At 43.4% G+C, this 14,988-nt stretch overlaps 1 protein-coding gene across 2 annotated transcripts in view; it reads left to right on the top strand.

Annotated features, from left to right (window-relative positions):
* Positions 1–13,417, top strand: part of SPTBN1 (spectrin beta, non-erythrocytic 1) — a 201,536-nt gene extending 188,119 nt beyond the window's left edge. For both annotated transcript variants that reach the window (XM_069768874.1, XM_069768875.1), the window contains 4 exons: positions 2,246–2,484; positions 9,758–9,931; positions 10,444–10,486; positions 11,931–13,417. In XM_069768874.1, the coding sequence (XP_069624975.1) occupies positions 2,246–2,484; positions 9,758–9,931; positions 10,444–10,486; positions 11,931–12,146 (672 nt within the window). In that variant the 3' untranslated portion in view covers positions 12,147–13,417. The remainder of the gene's footprint in view (positions 1–2,245; positions 2,485–9,757; positions 9,932–10,443; positions 10,487–11,930) is intronic.
* Positions 13,418–14,988: the final 1,571 nt, after the last annotated feature.

Here is a 14,988-nt window from a genome sequence, read left to right as displayed (position 1 = left end):
TCCTTTTTTATGTTCCTCAATTTGTCTTCTGCCTCTGAGCTCTGTGCACTGCACAAGTAAGCGTCCTACACGTGATGCATCAGAGAAGCTTTAGACTTATCTCCTGGATTTAGTAGTGTAGACGCCTATAGTGTGAAAAGAAAATCTGTCTGTTGTGGTCTATGGAGGAGCATTACTTCAGTTTACCCACAATTTCACAAGACAATTCTTCATACCATTGGGGCAGCAGTAATGCTCTCGCCTGACTGTATGTACCCCATGCTTTACACTAAAGGGATTGTCATCTGTAATCCTGACCTATTAGAACAAATAGAGAGAGGACAGGAAAAGAACCACTATAGAGAGCAGCTCTTGATCTAAAGGACATGTCACATTCGACAAAAAAAAAACCTGATTCCATTACAATTCTGCAAAAACGTAATTTCCTGACTGAGGGATCTAGAGTTGATGTGGGTTTATTTCATGTCCCATTTCATTGGTCACGACAGCGGTCTGTGACGTCAGGACGTATGAGGGAGTTCTGGTGCGGCCGCAGCTCTTTTGATAACTGGCATGGCATGATGTCATACTACCACGATGACGGCGCACCAGATCAGCGAAGCAAAAGAGCCGCAGGTGCCGACGGGTAAGAGGCCGTACCTCCCTCACCTGTCCAGTGGTCTGGAAGAGAACGTGCAAATCCATTTGCACCAATTTAAGCAGGGAACCCCCTCACTGAACTCATTATTAAGGGAAGTGAGGGATTGTTTAAAATAAACCGGTTTAACGTTTTGTTTTTTTTAAATAAAAGACTAAATATCACATTTGACAAATTTAAGAAATTTTGCCCCTGTATAAAACATTCATACTTGCGTTGCAAATCTTGTTGGAAACCTTTTTGGAAATGCATAGTTCTCATATTTTATGAAGTACTGCATTTGTTTTACTGCTACGGTCAGTGCTTGGGAAGTGCCTGTCGGGCCATTGCTTCCCCCAGGAATTCAGCAGTTTTTGGGGAGTTGGACCCTGATGATCCCCCTTGTTAAACCAAAGTGGTTTTTATTATGCCCTGTTAGCAGATGGAGTATAGGAATCTAAAGGCGGTCCCCTAACCCTTCCCATCGAAAACTTTCCACCAAAAAGCAATCTATGTTTTGCATTAGATGCAGTGGGTGACAGAGTTTACTATACACCAATCTCCGCATAGAGCGCCTGCCATTAATCTCTTCAGCCGTGTTATAATAAAGCTGCGGCTCTTTGCTTCATTTTATCCTTGGCGTAAAATCAGGGACTGGCGTTGTGTGTACTAAATAGTAAGCAGCACCGAGCTTCCATAACTTGCTAATCTCACTCTTCGAGCTGCTTCAGTGATACTAAATAGCAAAAACAAATGTCAGGGTGGGAGTCCTATCCCTAGATAAGCGATACTAGGAATCCATTGTTATTGAACGACTCCTGGAGACGACTTCTTGACCAGTCAGCCACTGGAAAACATGGCTCTCTGTGCCATCCCGGGTCACCAGCCAGCAGCGAACAACCAGAACTGCAAAGCACTCGATGGGCAAGGCCTTGGTTCTGTCTTTGTTTTGGGGGTAAATAGTCGTGTGGTGTTGAGTGACTGTGGTGGTTTCTGTGGTCCATTCTTAACTCCGATCCAATTGACCTTAATGATAAGCACTACAAACTCTGGTTACCAAACGACTTGTATCTCACAACTCCTAATTTCCCATCTGCTCTCCTGAAAATCCAATCTAACCAGGATGATGGAATTGGAAATGCATGGTGTAATTTCACTTTAATCTTTGCATGTCTTCTGATTGTTTTACCGCTGGTAAAATAGGAGTATTTTCAGAAACCAGGCCATAGCCCAGTACGTTTCTGACAATGCTTATGAGATCTGACCTGTTATTAATCCCCATCTATAGTGTGGTGACAGGACAGGGTTCTGTAACCGATGGCTTTACCCTATATTCTGGCAAAAAGGATTGAGGTACAGTTATGCACAGTCCGCACTCCCTGTTATCCACCTCTATAAATTAATACTAATCATATTGATACAGCTAATTGATTTTCTGCTTATTTATACTGGTGTCTGGTGTAAGAGCAGATTTTCTGTACTTCAGTCCTTTTTCTGTAGGTGAGCTGCCGGCAGCCATTAATAAATGGTTTCTGTACAGCCGTGTTGAATAGTCTATAGGTGACCATCTTGAGCCGTGCTGTTCTGCGTGGTTTGTCATATATTTATGCCATTCTTTTATGTTTTCAGATGGCAGAAAATGCTGAAACCAATGAAATGGTTAATGGATCCACAGAGCAGAGGTCAAGTTCAAAAGAATCCAGTCCCATCCCATCACCCACTGCTGACCGTAAATCGAAAGCAGGCATGCAGTCGCAGACCGCCTCCACTCTCCCAGCCAAGACGCAGGACATTCCTTCCTCTCAGTTTGAAGGTTTCTTGCATCGCAAACATGAATGGGAGGCACATAATAAGAAAGCTTCCAGCAGGTATAGGGCAATGAAAAATTACTGTGTGTGGTATTCCTTTAATATAGAAGTCTGAAAAATTCTACTACTACTGGTCCATCCATCCACCCACCATTGCATATACCTCCCTTTTTATCTAAATGGGTTGACAACTCTGAGCTGATTAATATGGTATATATTTGTATCGGTTGATTTTCTGAAAAGCAAATTCCCTGCATAGACATTCATTTTAAAAATGACTTTGTGGCTGCCTGCAGATACCATTAGGGGCAGTGTAAAACATACTGTAACTCATTGAACTCAGGAAGACCGTAGCACTAACACCCAGGCTTCCTCTTGTTGTGCCTGTAGATAGCCAGAATCTTAGCTTTAAATCTTTGTCTGTTTGGAGTTTTGGGACTTGAGAAATTAATCAGCATGTAAACTTGGACCTTAAAGCACCACTCCAGCATTCTTTTTTTTTTATTGCAGTGCTGGAGTGGTGCTACAAATTTAAGTTCCCTGCCCCTACTCTCTTGCCAGCCACCGACTACACCTCTTATCTGCCTTGTTCTGGCTCTCATAGACTTGAATCGAAAGCTCATAACTGTTACTTCTGACTTGGGTCAGTCAGAAGTTGAGGTCACGAGATGGCGATACAGGACCAGCTAAAGATGGCGGCTGGCAATGTAATATTAGGTGCAGGGATCTTCCATTATTAGCACCACTCCAATACTGAAATGGGGGGGAAATGCTGGAGCAGTGCTTTAAAATCACAGGAATTTACTTTATGGCGGATTGATCTTAAAGCGTAAGTAAACTTTTTTTTTTTTTTTCATTATTGAGCAGCCTTTGCAAATTTATGAATCTTTGTAATATACTCCATTATTGCATTTTACTTCCTTCTCTCTCAAACATAGTGCTGAAAGTGTTGTTTTAACTAACTTGTTCATGATCCTTTAGTGGCTGCTTTGATTTGCTGCTCTAACAATATATACAAGCCAACTCCTTGTGTGAGCTTCTGTTCCCCTCCCCTCATGCTCAGGGTATGTGCACACGTCAGGATTTCTTGCAGAAATTTCCTGAAGAAAACTGGAAAATTTCTGCAAGAAATCCGCATTTTTTTTTGCGTTTTTTTCCCGGTTTTCTTAGCATTTTGCAAGCGTAATTAGCTTACAGAATGCTAAAGTTTTCCAAGCGATCTGTAGCATCGCTTGGAAAACTGACTGACAGGTTGGTCACACTTGTCAAACATAGTGTTTGACAAGTGTGACCAACTTTTTACTATAGATGCAGCCTATGCAGCATCAATAGTAAAGGATAGAATGTTTAAAAATAATAAAATAAAAAAAATGGTTATACTCACCCGCAGACATCCAATCTCCTCAGCGGCGTCCGTTCCTATGGATGGCGGGTGTGTGCAGGACCTTCCATGACGTTGCGGTCACGTGACCAATCACAAGACGGCGACGTCATCGCAGGTCCTTCACACAGAGCATCTATAGGAATGGAAGTGGCAGCGTGCACCGCTAAGAGGCAGGAAGACATCGAAGGTGAATATATCACTGTTTTTTATTTTAATTCTTTTTTTTAACCAATTATATGGTGCCCAGTCCGTGGGGGAGAGTCTCCTCTCCTCCACCCTGGGTACCTACCGCACATAATCTGCTTACTTCCCGCATGGTGTGCACAGCCCCATGCGGAAAGTAAGCAGATCAATGCATTCCTAGGTGTGCGAAGTCACCGCAATTCCGCAAATTTAATGAACATGTTGCTTTTTTTTCGCGGAAAAAAAGGCAACATTTGCACAAGAAATGCAGAATACATTGTAAATAATAGGAGGCATATGTAAGCGTTTTTTTCACGTTATCACGTTTTTATAGCGAAAAAACGTGAAAAATACTGTACGTGTGCACATGGCCTCAGACACACATTATTTGTACATACTATTTGAGTATCAATTCTCACTAGAACAGCATGAAGTAGGCAGATAAAACAGCATTTCTCTATCACTTCATTGGGGGATACAGGTAACCATGGGGTGTATGATGCTGTTGCTAGGAGGCTGACACTAGGCGTAAGAGTTAGCGCATCCTTAGCCGTGTACACCCACCGACTGGCACTAAACTAATCGGTTTTAGCTTTGTGTCAGTAGGAAGCAGACACTGGACTACACTCAGACCCGTCCTTAGCTTAGGTTCATTTATTGTGTTTTATTAATAATGTCCCTTTCTTTTTCAGATTCTTCTATCATCGAGCAACAGAGTATAAATGCTCGCTCTGTCTTCCCAACAAGCAGACTGAGCGTGTCTTGGGGTGGCTCGGCCGGGTGATCATTGCCACCCTGCCCCAGCCCGCTCACCCACCATAATGAGACAGTGCCGGGAGGAAGGCTGATCCACTTCCAGTGATCCGCTCCCCTCACCTGGGACTCGCACTGCGAGGAAGTAATTATGTATCCTTTCTTCCCCAGGCACTCTTCACAGTGGAGCTCCAAAATAGGGATTCCAGGGGCGCTTCATCCAAAAAAAATCTCTTTGGGATCAGCGAGCGTCAGTAATAACAGGAGCGCTGCAGTTCCAGGAGTATTGTTGGATAGCACTCCTGTTCCTTTAAATCCTGGTGCCGAAATACACATTTGGTATCCCTATTTAATTTGGGTCCCTGCTTCTGCCGAGGCCTACATCTCTGTAAGGCTGAGGCGCAGTGAGGAATATGGCCTATCAGTCGTGGGGACTTTCCTGCTCCTTTTTCACCCAGTCTCCGCTTCCCTTGCTGCTTTTTTCAGTGTGGGTTCACTGCCTGCTCTTTGTGGTCTCCACCCACTTTTCTCCTCACCCATTTCCCACGGGCTGTCTGCGGTCTCTGAATAGCTCCAGCTATGGTTCCACTCACCGTCCTTCTCCAGCGCCTCAGATCTCCTGCTTACCAGGAATGGATAGGCTCTGTCACTGTCTCTTAAATTTTAAGCACAGCCCTCCTCAGTGGTCACTCCAATGCACCATCTATTCCCTATGCTTAACTCCAGGGAGACTCAATTCCACCCTGTACCTCCTCCCATTTGTCTTTGCAAGGCCAGGTCGTCCTGTAAGAACAAAATGCTCAACGGTTATGATACATCCCTCTGCTCAGACTTTGGAACTTCTACCATGGAAGGCCTACAGGAGCCCCACGTCACGTGCTGTGAGAGTGCGCCCCCTGCCTCAGAATGGGCTGCCGCTCTATCACAATTTGTAGCTAAATTAACCAAGGTAGCCCAATCCTTGATAGAGGTCTTGACGCGTCTAGCTAATCAACCTACCGCTTCTGCTGCTCTGATTGCTTCCTGGGATGAATCGGATGCAGACCTCTATTTGTCCCAGCATGGCAGATCGCTCACAAGGTCTAGGATCTGTCTGGATCTCCTTCTCTTGCCACATCCCCCAGGATGGGACTCCATTTCTCTCTACATCTTTTCCTGAGGCAGCTCCACTCTGAGTCAGACTCTAATCTGGACTTGGACCAGGCTTCTAAGTTATAGGACATGATGGACAGACGAATATCAGCTGTTAATCAGACCCTTAGTCAAGGGAGACGAGCCTCGCTCCACGGAGCTCTATGTCTCTGTCAAAAAGACCAAACCCACTCCACTTAAAAGATGACGGTGCCTCCCTGAAGTATCCCACAGATAGTCACGTCGAGTCTCTTGTGACGCCAGCCTTTGAGGCCGCGGGCGCATCATTCTGCCCCACTTTCGCCTCCACGTAGGTTTCCAAGGCGGTCTCTACCTGAGCGAAACTCCTGCATCTTCTTTCAGGCCATCTTTTTCAGACAGGTGTCATAGTCCCCGTCCCCACTCAGGAGCGTTCCTCAGGTTTCTAGTTTAACCTTTTTGTGGTTCCAAAGAAGGACATTTCTGTGTGTCCTAACCTGGACCTCAAGCTCCTAAACAGATGGGTTCACCTTTGTCCCTTCAAGATGGAGTTTCTCCGTTCGGATATAGCCTCCATGGAACAAGGAGAATTCTTCTGCTCAGTGGACATCTAAGATTCCCATCTTCACGTCCCAATATGCGCTTACCACCAAAGATTCTTCCGTGTCACAGTTCGGGGTTCTCACTACCAATTCACGGCTCTCACCTTTGGCTTGACCTCAGCACCCAGGGTTTCCCCCAAAGTCATGGTGGTGGTCATGGTTGTTCTACTCCCCAAAGGGATCCAAGTCATTCCCTGTGTAGACTATCTTCTGATCAAGTCACTGACCTACCTGGAATGTTGCGAGAGTCTTTCGATCACTCTCAATAATTTTCCGGCCTAGGCTGGCTCGTCAACAGAACAATGTCCGCTCTGATCCTGGCCCCACGTCTTGTGTTCCTGGGCATGCTGTTCAACGCAGCATGGGCCAGAATCTGTATGTCAGTCTCATTGGATGGGGTGCCATTTTTCTCACACAGTCCAAGGCTGCTGGAATTTCTGGGAGTCATCTCTCCCAAACAACATTCTGGAACTCAGAGCCATATACTTCCCTCTCCTTCACTGACAGGACCTGGTAGCAGACGCCCAGTTCGAATTCAATCTGACAACGCCACAGCTGTGGCATACATCAACCATCAGGGTCGTGCAAGGCAGTATTCTCAGAAGTTTTAAGGATTCTGTCATGGGCCTAGCAGTGGGTTCCTTCAAGCTCAGTAGTACACAATCCCGGCGTGGACAACTGGACTGCTGACTTCCTAAATCACAAGTGCCTCTTCTCAGGTGAGTGGTCCATGAACCCAGCAGTGTTCAAACAAATCTGTCAAAGGTGGGGCACACCGGACATCGACCTGATGGCTTCCAGGATGAACAACAAGGTCTCTCATTTTGTGTCCAGGTCCCGCGATCCTCTAGCGATCTGATGCAACACCCTGATACTTCCTTGACCCCAGTTCAACCTTCCATATCGATGTCTGCTTCCATCCCTGATCTCAAGACTTGTGAAGAAGATCAAAGCAGAAGGGGTACCAGTCATCCTCATGGCGTCAGACTGGCCCAGAAGGGCTTGGTACGCAGAAGTGGTCAACCTCCTCGCAAACATCCCGAGAAAGCTTCAGGACTGCCCACACCTGCTCTCCAAGGGCCCCCTCTTCCACCAGAATTCACGGTCTCTCAATTAAATGGCATGGCTGTTGAAGGCACAGTCGTGAAGAAGGCAGAGTTTTCTACTCAAATCATTCAGACCATGATCAAGGACAGAAAACAGTCTTGTCGCATTTACCGTGGATTGCTTTCTTTTGCTGGTGCAAAACCAATCAGGTGGCGTCCATGTCATTCTCTTTTCCATCCCTCCTGGCTTTCCTGCAGTCTAGTCTAGAATCGGGATTATCCCTCTTCTCTCAAAGGTCAGGTTTACGTTTTCTCTCGATCCTGTTCCAAAAGAACCTGGCCTCCCGCTTTCGGGTCAAGACCTTCTTACAGGGAGTCGCACATTCGGTTCCTGCATATTGGCCTCAATCTTGTCCTGACCTTTCTCCAGGGACCCCATTCAAGACATCGACTTCTTTGCTTTCCGGGTAGATTTCCTTCCTTATTGCAATCACTTCTATCAGGCGGATCTACCAAGTTGGCATCACTCTCGTGCCTCTGTCCTTTCCTCATCTTATACCAGTACAACGCAGTCCTGTGACAGGTTCTTTCCTTCCTTCCTCCCCAAGGTAGTATCTCCCTTCTACCTTAATAAGGACATTGTTCTTCTTTCACCATTTCAGCCGCAGGAACAGTCCCTCCACAAGTTGTTAGGGCCCTACATCTCTATCTCTCAAGAACTGCATCCTTCAAATGCACAGACTCCTTGTTTGTTATTCCAGAGAGTCATCTTAGAGGACTTCTCGCCTCCAGGGCCACTATCACTCGTTGGATCAGCTCTGCCTTATTGAAGGCATATCGAGTCAAGGGTAGATCGCCCCCACCTGGAGTGAAGGCCCACTCCACCAGCGCTGAGTGGGCCTCTGCAACCCAGCTCCGCAAAGCTGCCACCTAGGCCTCCTTTCATACCTTTTCCAAATGCTACAGGATGCATACTTATACCTTGGTCGATGCGTGGCGCTTGCAGGAAGGTCCTGCAAGCGGCAGTTACCCGACATCCTACCTGATCTGGTCATGATTCTTCTGCTTCCCACCCTTGGGACTGTTTTTTGGACGTCTCATGGTTATATGGTACCCCCCCCAATGATGCGATAGAGAAAAGAGGATTTGGGGTACTCGCTGTAAAATCCCTTTCTCGGAGCAGTCATTGAGGGACATAGCTCCCATCCTAGTTTCATGTTTGTGCTAGGTTTTATCACGTGCTTGAAGTTAGTCTTCTTGTTGCTTCTACTGCTTTCTCACTAACTGAGCTTCATGCCAGTTGGTTGTACCCTGCAGAGGAGGAACTAACTTTTTTCATGGCTAGTGTCAGCTTTCTAGCGACAGCAGCATACACCCTATGGTTACCGGTGTCCCCCATCGAAGGCTCAGAGAAAAGAATTTTATGGTGAGTACCCAAAATCCTTTTTTTTTTTTTTTTTTTTTGCATGTTGTTTGAGGTAGAATTACAAAGATGCATAACAAGGCTCATGAATAATTTCAAAAATAAGTTAACCTTAAAATACTTTTAAGCAGTAAGTAATAGGAATGTAGGTGTTTTTAAAACAAAGTCCACAAAATACTGATTCCATTAATGTAGCCTGTATTCTCTGAATGTAAGTATAAGCCGTCTTGAGGGCCTGATTGAAACTTGGCAACCGTTTATCTCCATTAACCTGATTGTAACGCACTACTGCACTTTATTGAATAGTTTTTCTGAAAGAGTTACGTATCTCCAAATTTCACCCCTCCATTTATTATATCAGTGATGGAAAAAATAATCAACTTTCTAAATATAATTTTAAAAAAAAGGTGCATACCATGAGATTTACACACTCCTAGTATGCAAATTTCAAACTTACTGTTAAAAGTTGCCATCAGGCAGCTGGACCGAAAGTTCCTGGTGCTAGCTCGCTCCACAGAATATAATGTGATCTTCTCTGCACAGCTTCATCTTGAAAACTTTCACGAGATCTTGCTAATTAGAGCAGGAAAAAAAGCCTCTAACAGAGTTCAAAGTTGTATGTTTTGTACCCCATGTAATAACTGAAGTCTATGGCTCTGGCACGTCTGAATCCTATTTTTCGGTGGTTTAGACAGAACCTCAATGGAGTCTCAAAACATGATGTGAACCCGGTCTTAAAACTATAGATTGTCGTCATCATCTTCATGCTTCTTTCACACGGTCACCAAGCTTTGGGTCGGCTGATAACTGATGTGTTCTTTCTTTTATTTAGGTCTTGGCACAATGTATATTGTGTGATAAGCAACCAAGAAATTGGATTTTATAAAGACGCCAAGACTGCAGCATCTGGTATTACCTACCACAACGAGATCCCGGTGAATCTGAAGGAAGCCCTCTGTGAAGTAGCCACTGACTACAAGAAGAAAAAACATGTGTTCAAACTGAAGTGAGTGGGCTGAGCTGTGCCTGTCTTTAGGGTCCAATCTTCTTAATTTATTTGAAACCTTGTAAATGTAAAAGATAATTGGTCAGGGTGGGACAAGGACTGGCTCCTGTAATTTTCTTGTGAACAGGGCTGTACCTATGTTGGGTCTAGGGGTTGGAGTTAGCACCTGGGCCCTGGAAACTAGAGGGGGTCAAAAGAAACCCCCTAGCCCATATGAGAAGACCAATACTAATGTAGACCTGTGATAGTTGAGGGCTATGTTGAAGATTTAGCATTGGGGCCCACCAGCCTCAGGGTATGCTTCTGGATTTAGTTCTTTCACTGTATGCTGCCCCGTACACGGTCATAGTGTGGCTGTCACTTCTGTTGTTTCTGTAGATGTAGGATGTCCTCCTACATGGCCGGAGGGGTAATACATTTCTACCATTGTGCTTGGGATGGGACTGGTGTACATTAATGTAAATATTAATTGCATATGCGTCATTCATTCATCTTCTGTTTCATTTCTACAGACTGAATGATGGTAATGAGTACCTCTTCCAAGCCAAAGATGATGTAAGTTCTCCTATATTCCATTGTTAATTAGCAGTGTTTTATACAAACCCCAACGCAAATGTTTTTTTTCCTGTCATATTTTACAAATATGACTATAGTCTTTCAGTACAATATATGCAAAGTAAAAGTCAAGTAGGATTGGTTTTAATGGTGCTGCGCCCCATGTTCTGTACATTTTGCTCTTAACTAACCAGAAAAGAATAATATCCATTTATCGTGTGTATAGGATATAGCTACATTACACACTAAATATTCTATAGTGAGATGAGCACATCATGGCGTTACAGGCCCATAGCCCACAGCTGCACGGCCATTGTGATGTGTCGGGTTCAATGCTATGTAGACCATTTTTGGATTCATACCACCAGCTATAGAGATCTCTAGATCCTGAATAGTCTCAAAAATGTCAGATATGTAGATGAATGTAAATACTTCTATCCACACGTCGCCTCGGTCATCACCGCTCCTCTTCTCTCTTTGGGTGCCTCCAGTACATCCATGTAGTCAGATCACACTTACAGATGAGCGGTCTGTAATACACTGTGTTATATTATTATACAGGAAAGCTCCAGACTACGTGCTGAAATGCAACTTCTCCTCCGAGTAATCTCCTATATTACCTGCGATCACTTTTAAATAAGTATCAGATAGTGTCCATAACAGTGGAGCTATACATTAAACAGCCTTGTACAGTGCGTCTTTCCTTAGTACCTAAACCAAAAAAGTGCCAGACACTAATGCTGGGATTACACGGCGCGATCCATGCTGTCATACAACTTCTGTCCCATGGTTGTTTAATTGACTGGTTAGACAGGTTGCCGAGCCTAATGTTATGGTTCTGTGCCTAAAGAATATCATGTAGCACATCTCCGAGTTAGAGGTCAATGTGCTGCCGAGAACTATGTTTTTTTTTTAGCCATTTTGAATTGAATCCGTCAGCAGGTATTTGCTATGTAATCTGACAGCAGCATAATGTAGAGGTAGATTCCAGCAATATATTATTCAGTTTACTGGGTGCAGCAGTTAACTATAGAATTGGTCATTTCTGCTGCAGAACAAATATTGGAATGCTGATCCCTGTATAACCCCGCCGCAACCACTGATTGGCAGCTCTGTGTACATTTTGCATAGGCAGAAAGCTGCCAATCCGTGCTGGGGGTGGAGTTAGACCAACAGGCACATGTCAGCTAGTACTCGAAGTGATAATCTCCTGTTAATAAAACACTCATTTTATTGAAACAAACACACAGCCCCGTAAGTGACACATTGCTGGAATCCGGCTCTCAGCCCCTACATCACACACAATGAACGAAGTTTTGTTTATGAGGTGATTGCAAAGTCAAAACAACTGTTCCTAGCAATCCTCATTCCCTGATTATTTGCTCATCGAAATGGACCATAAGCCAAGTACTTGCCGACATGTAACCTGGAATTTCTCTTGCAGGAGGAAATGAACGCATGGATCCAGGCGATCACAAACGCAATCACAGTCGATAAAACAGAGGTGTCTCTGAGCACGCAGAGCACTCCAGCGTCCAGCCGGGCCCAAACTCTGCCAGCCAGCGTAACGGTCACCACAGAGTCCAGCCCTGGCAAGCGGGAGAAAGACAAAGAGAAGGACAAGGAGAAGAGATTCAGCCTCTTTGGAAAAAAGAAGTGAACTACAGCCTAGAACAAAAATAAAAAACAAATCATAAACCACTGCACTTCTATTACATTTTTATTTCTTTCAGTGAAATGTCAGCATGCAAGCTCAGAACCAATACATTACTCCGTGCCTAATGTTCCCGGACGAGATTTAAAAAAAGAAAAAAAAAATTAAAAAAAAAAAATTATTTATAGTATGCTAAATAAAAATATGGAGGCACACGAGTTTTAGGGGCATTGGGCATCTGGATGAGAGAGGACCATTTTTTTTACTATTATTTCCCAAAGGCGTTGTAGAATAAACCTCAATATTTAAACTCGTCCTCAATTTTGTGAGGCTGTCTTGACAACAACCCACCCTTACTAATATTGATAAGATATGCAAGGCAGCGGTGCTTTAACTCCTGATTCTTAATGTGATTGTTCACATCACCGACAGATGTATAAAGTTCAGACCCATTGTTCACTACCATTCCCACCAGAGCTAGCATGGAGTTTGAGAGAATCCGAATATGTGGTAGCCGAGTGCAGACACTTCCGTTTTTTTTCTTTTCTTTTGCCAGTAGATTGATTGGGCACCTACTTATTAACACAACACAGCTTTCAAGCGTCACGTGTGTATTCTCCGAATGTTGGTGTTTAAGGAAAGGATTAGCAGTTTTAAATACTCCTGTAATTTTACAACTTTTCTGTTTTTTTGTTTATATATTTTCCTTTTTTTTTTTGCTGAAATACACTATATTGTATGTTTCTGATTTAATTCTAGTACAAACTATAACTAGATGTATAATAAACCCTTTAAAGGAATCCTTGATGTTAAATGTACAAGTGAAATGAAGCATTTACTGGAACAAAAAAGTAATGTTACTCAATTGATTACTTGCTTGTCGGCTACAGCACTGTGTTATAATTTTGCTACATTATTTTGCTATTTGATACATAGTGTGCATTTCTCTGTCACTGTAACTATTGTAATGAGAATTTACATTTTACTGCACAATCAGAATGACCTTTATTAGGAATGATATCCTCCCAATGACTGGGCCTGTATTCCTGGAACTGGCTTTCAGTTGAATGGAACTGTACCTTTTTGGGGTTCGGGTGGCGCCGCGCACTTGTGGCCATTGCTGAGCTCCAGCCTCCATTATGCACTCCGCCTGCCGGTGACGTTAGGAGGTGCAGTTGAGTAATGGTCCCGATTGCTGAGGGTTGCTCAACCCTTGCTCTAGAATTTCGCCCTATCTGTTAAATATATGCTATGTCATTAAATGCTTTTAAAAATGACAGATACTGGAAATTGTTGGTTTCTTTCATTGCTTGCTATACTTTAGGCTCCGATGCAGTGTTAATTGTTGTTTTTAGCACAAGTAAAATGAATATTTTTTTTTTCTCGGATACTCAAGTATGTGGTCAGATAATAGTGTGTATACAGGAGGCTTGGCAGTGTTTGGGCACTTCTGATCGTCTCTCATTGAAGGAAGCTTTATGTATTTAATGTGGTTTTCCTCAATGAGCGCAATAGACCTGGGGAACTGGAAAGGTCTGAAATGCCGTGTATAACAAACAGAACACAGTCGGATGATTAAATGCTTCTGATGGGAGAGATCAAATTAGTGCGCCGCGGTGGACCTGAAAGAGCAGCTGTAATTAAACACAACATCTGCAGAAAAGTATGGTCTTGCGGAACTCCTGTCCCAGAAGATACATACCAGTGTGCTTAGTCCAGGAACTGCACCCAGTCTAACTTGTATCCACTGTTTTTAAATGGATCGTTTGTCTTCATTAGCGTTTTGTCAGTACTTGGAATAGGAACCTCATTTCCCAGTATGGATTGCACCAGCCATAGTCTGGGATCCTGCAGTTATCCTTGTATGTGATTTGACAGTCAGGAGAGCAGGAGCAGAGCCCCCCCATGTCCTGTAATCTGTCTTGGTGTCTCTGCTGCTAAAGATGGACTACACTTAACTAAAGGCAGCAGGTCTACAATTTAGACAAAGAGGAGACTCATCCCAAGTCTACTATGCAATATTTAGTGTTCCAAATCTTTCAATCACAAGTGTAGAAACTATCTAAATTATTCTAATGTATAAATTGTCCTGGAAATTTGCAATTTTCACGCCCCTATATAAGTCAGGGGTGTCTACAATCCTTACTCCACTCTTCCGCCTGCAAACCAGGCCAGTAAAATGCCAAACTTTCCTATTAAAGGGATGCCATCATCAGAAAATGGCCTATATTTATAAATCAGATTTTTGTGTTGAATGTGTTGTTTTTTTTAAATGTTGGCACTTTTTTTACATCACAATCTATTAAAAATAAAAATATAGAATCTGGCAATTACATTTGGGGCTTTTTACTTTTATTTCAGGAAACAACACCTGTACATAGCGACAATTGTCATACCCTGACCTTGTTTCTCTTTAGGTTGAATTATCTAATGAGCTTGTGCAGTGGTCATTATGAAGATTAAGCTGTGATGGTGGATCTTGTGTGATCTGCTGTGTATAGAGGTATATATATATAGTGAGCCTGCTGAAAGGACAGTAAGGATGAGTCTAAAGAAGAAGACCCAGTGGCCAGTATGGCAAAGTTCTTTTTAAGTGCATGAAACACAAAAATCTGATTTATACAATAAGTAATTTTCTGATTATGTCCCTTTCAGACATAATTTAGCCAAAATTGGAAATATGAATTTACCATGGATCTATGCAAGATTTCTAGAAGAGTTAGGTAAATCTTAGAGTGATAATGAATGTGAACAAATACTTCTATTTAGGTCAGGTTCAGGCGGCCATATTTCACGGTCCTGACCAGAACTTACTGCCTCATAGAGGTTATCTGGTTCAGAAGACCCA

Source organism: Ranitomeya imitator, chromosome 5 (genome assembly GCF_032444005.1).
Source record: "Ranitomeya imitator isolate aRanImi1 chromosome 5, aRanImi1.pri, whole genome shotgun sequence".
Taxonomy (NCBI): domain Eukaryota; kingdom Metazoa; phylum Chordata; class Amphibia; order Anura; family Dendrobatidae; genus Ranitomeya; species Ranitomeya imitator.
This window is presented reverse-complemented; position numbering and strand designations above follow the sequence as displayed.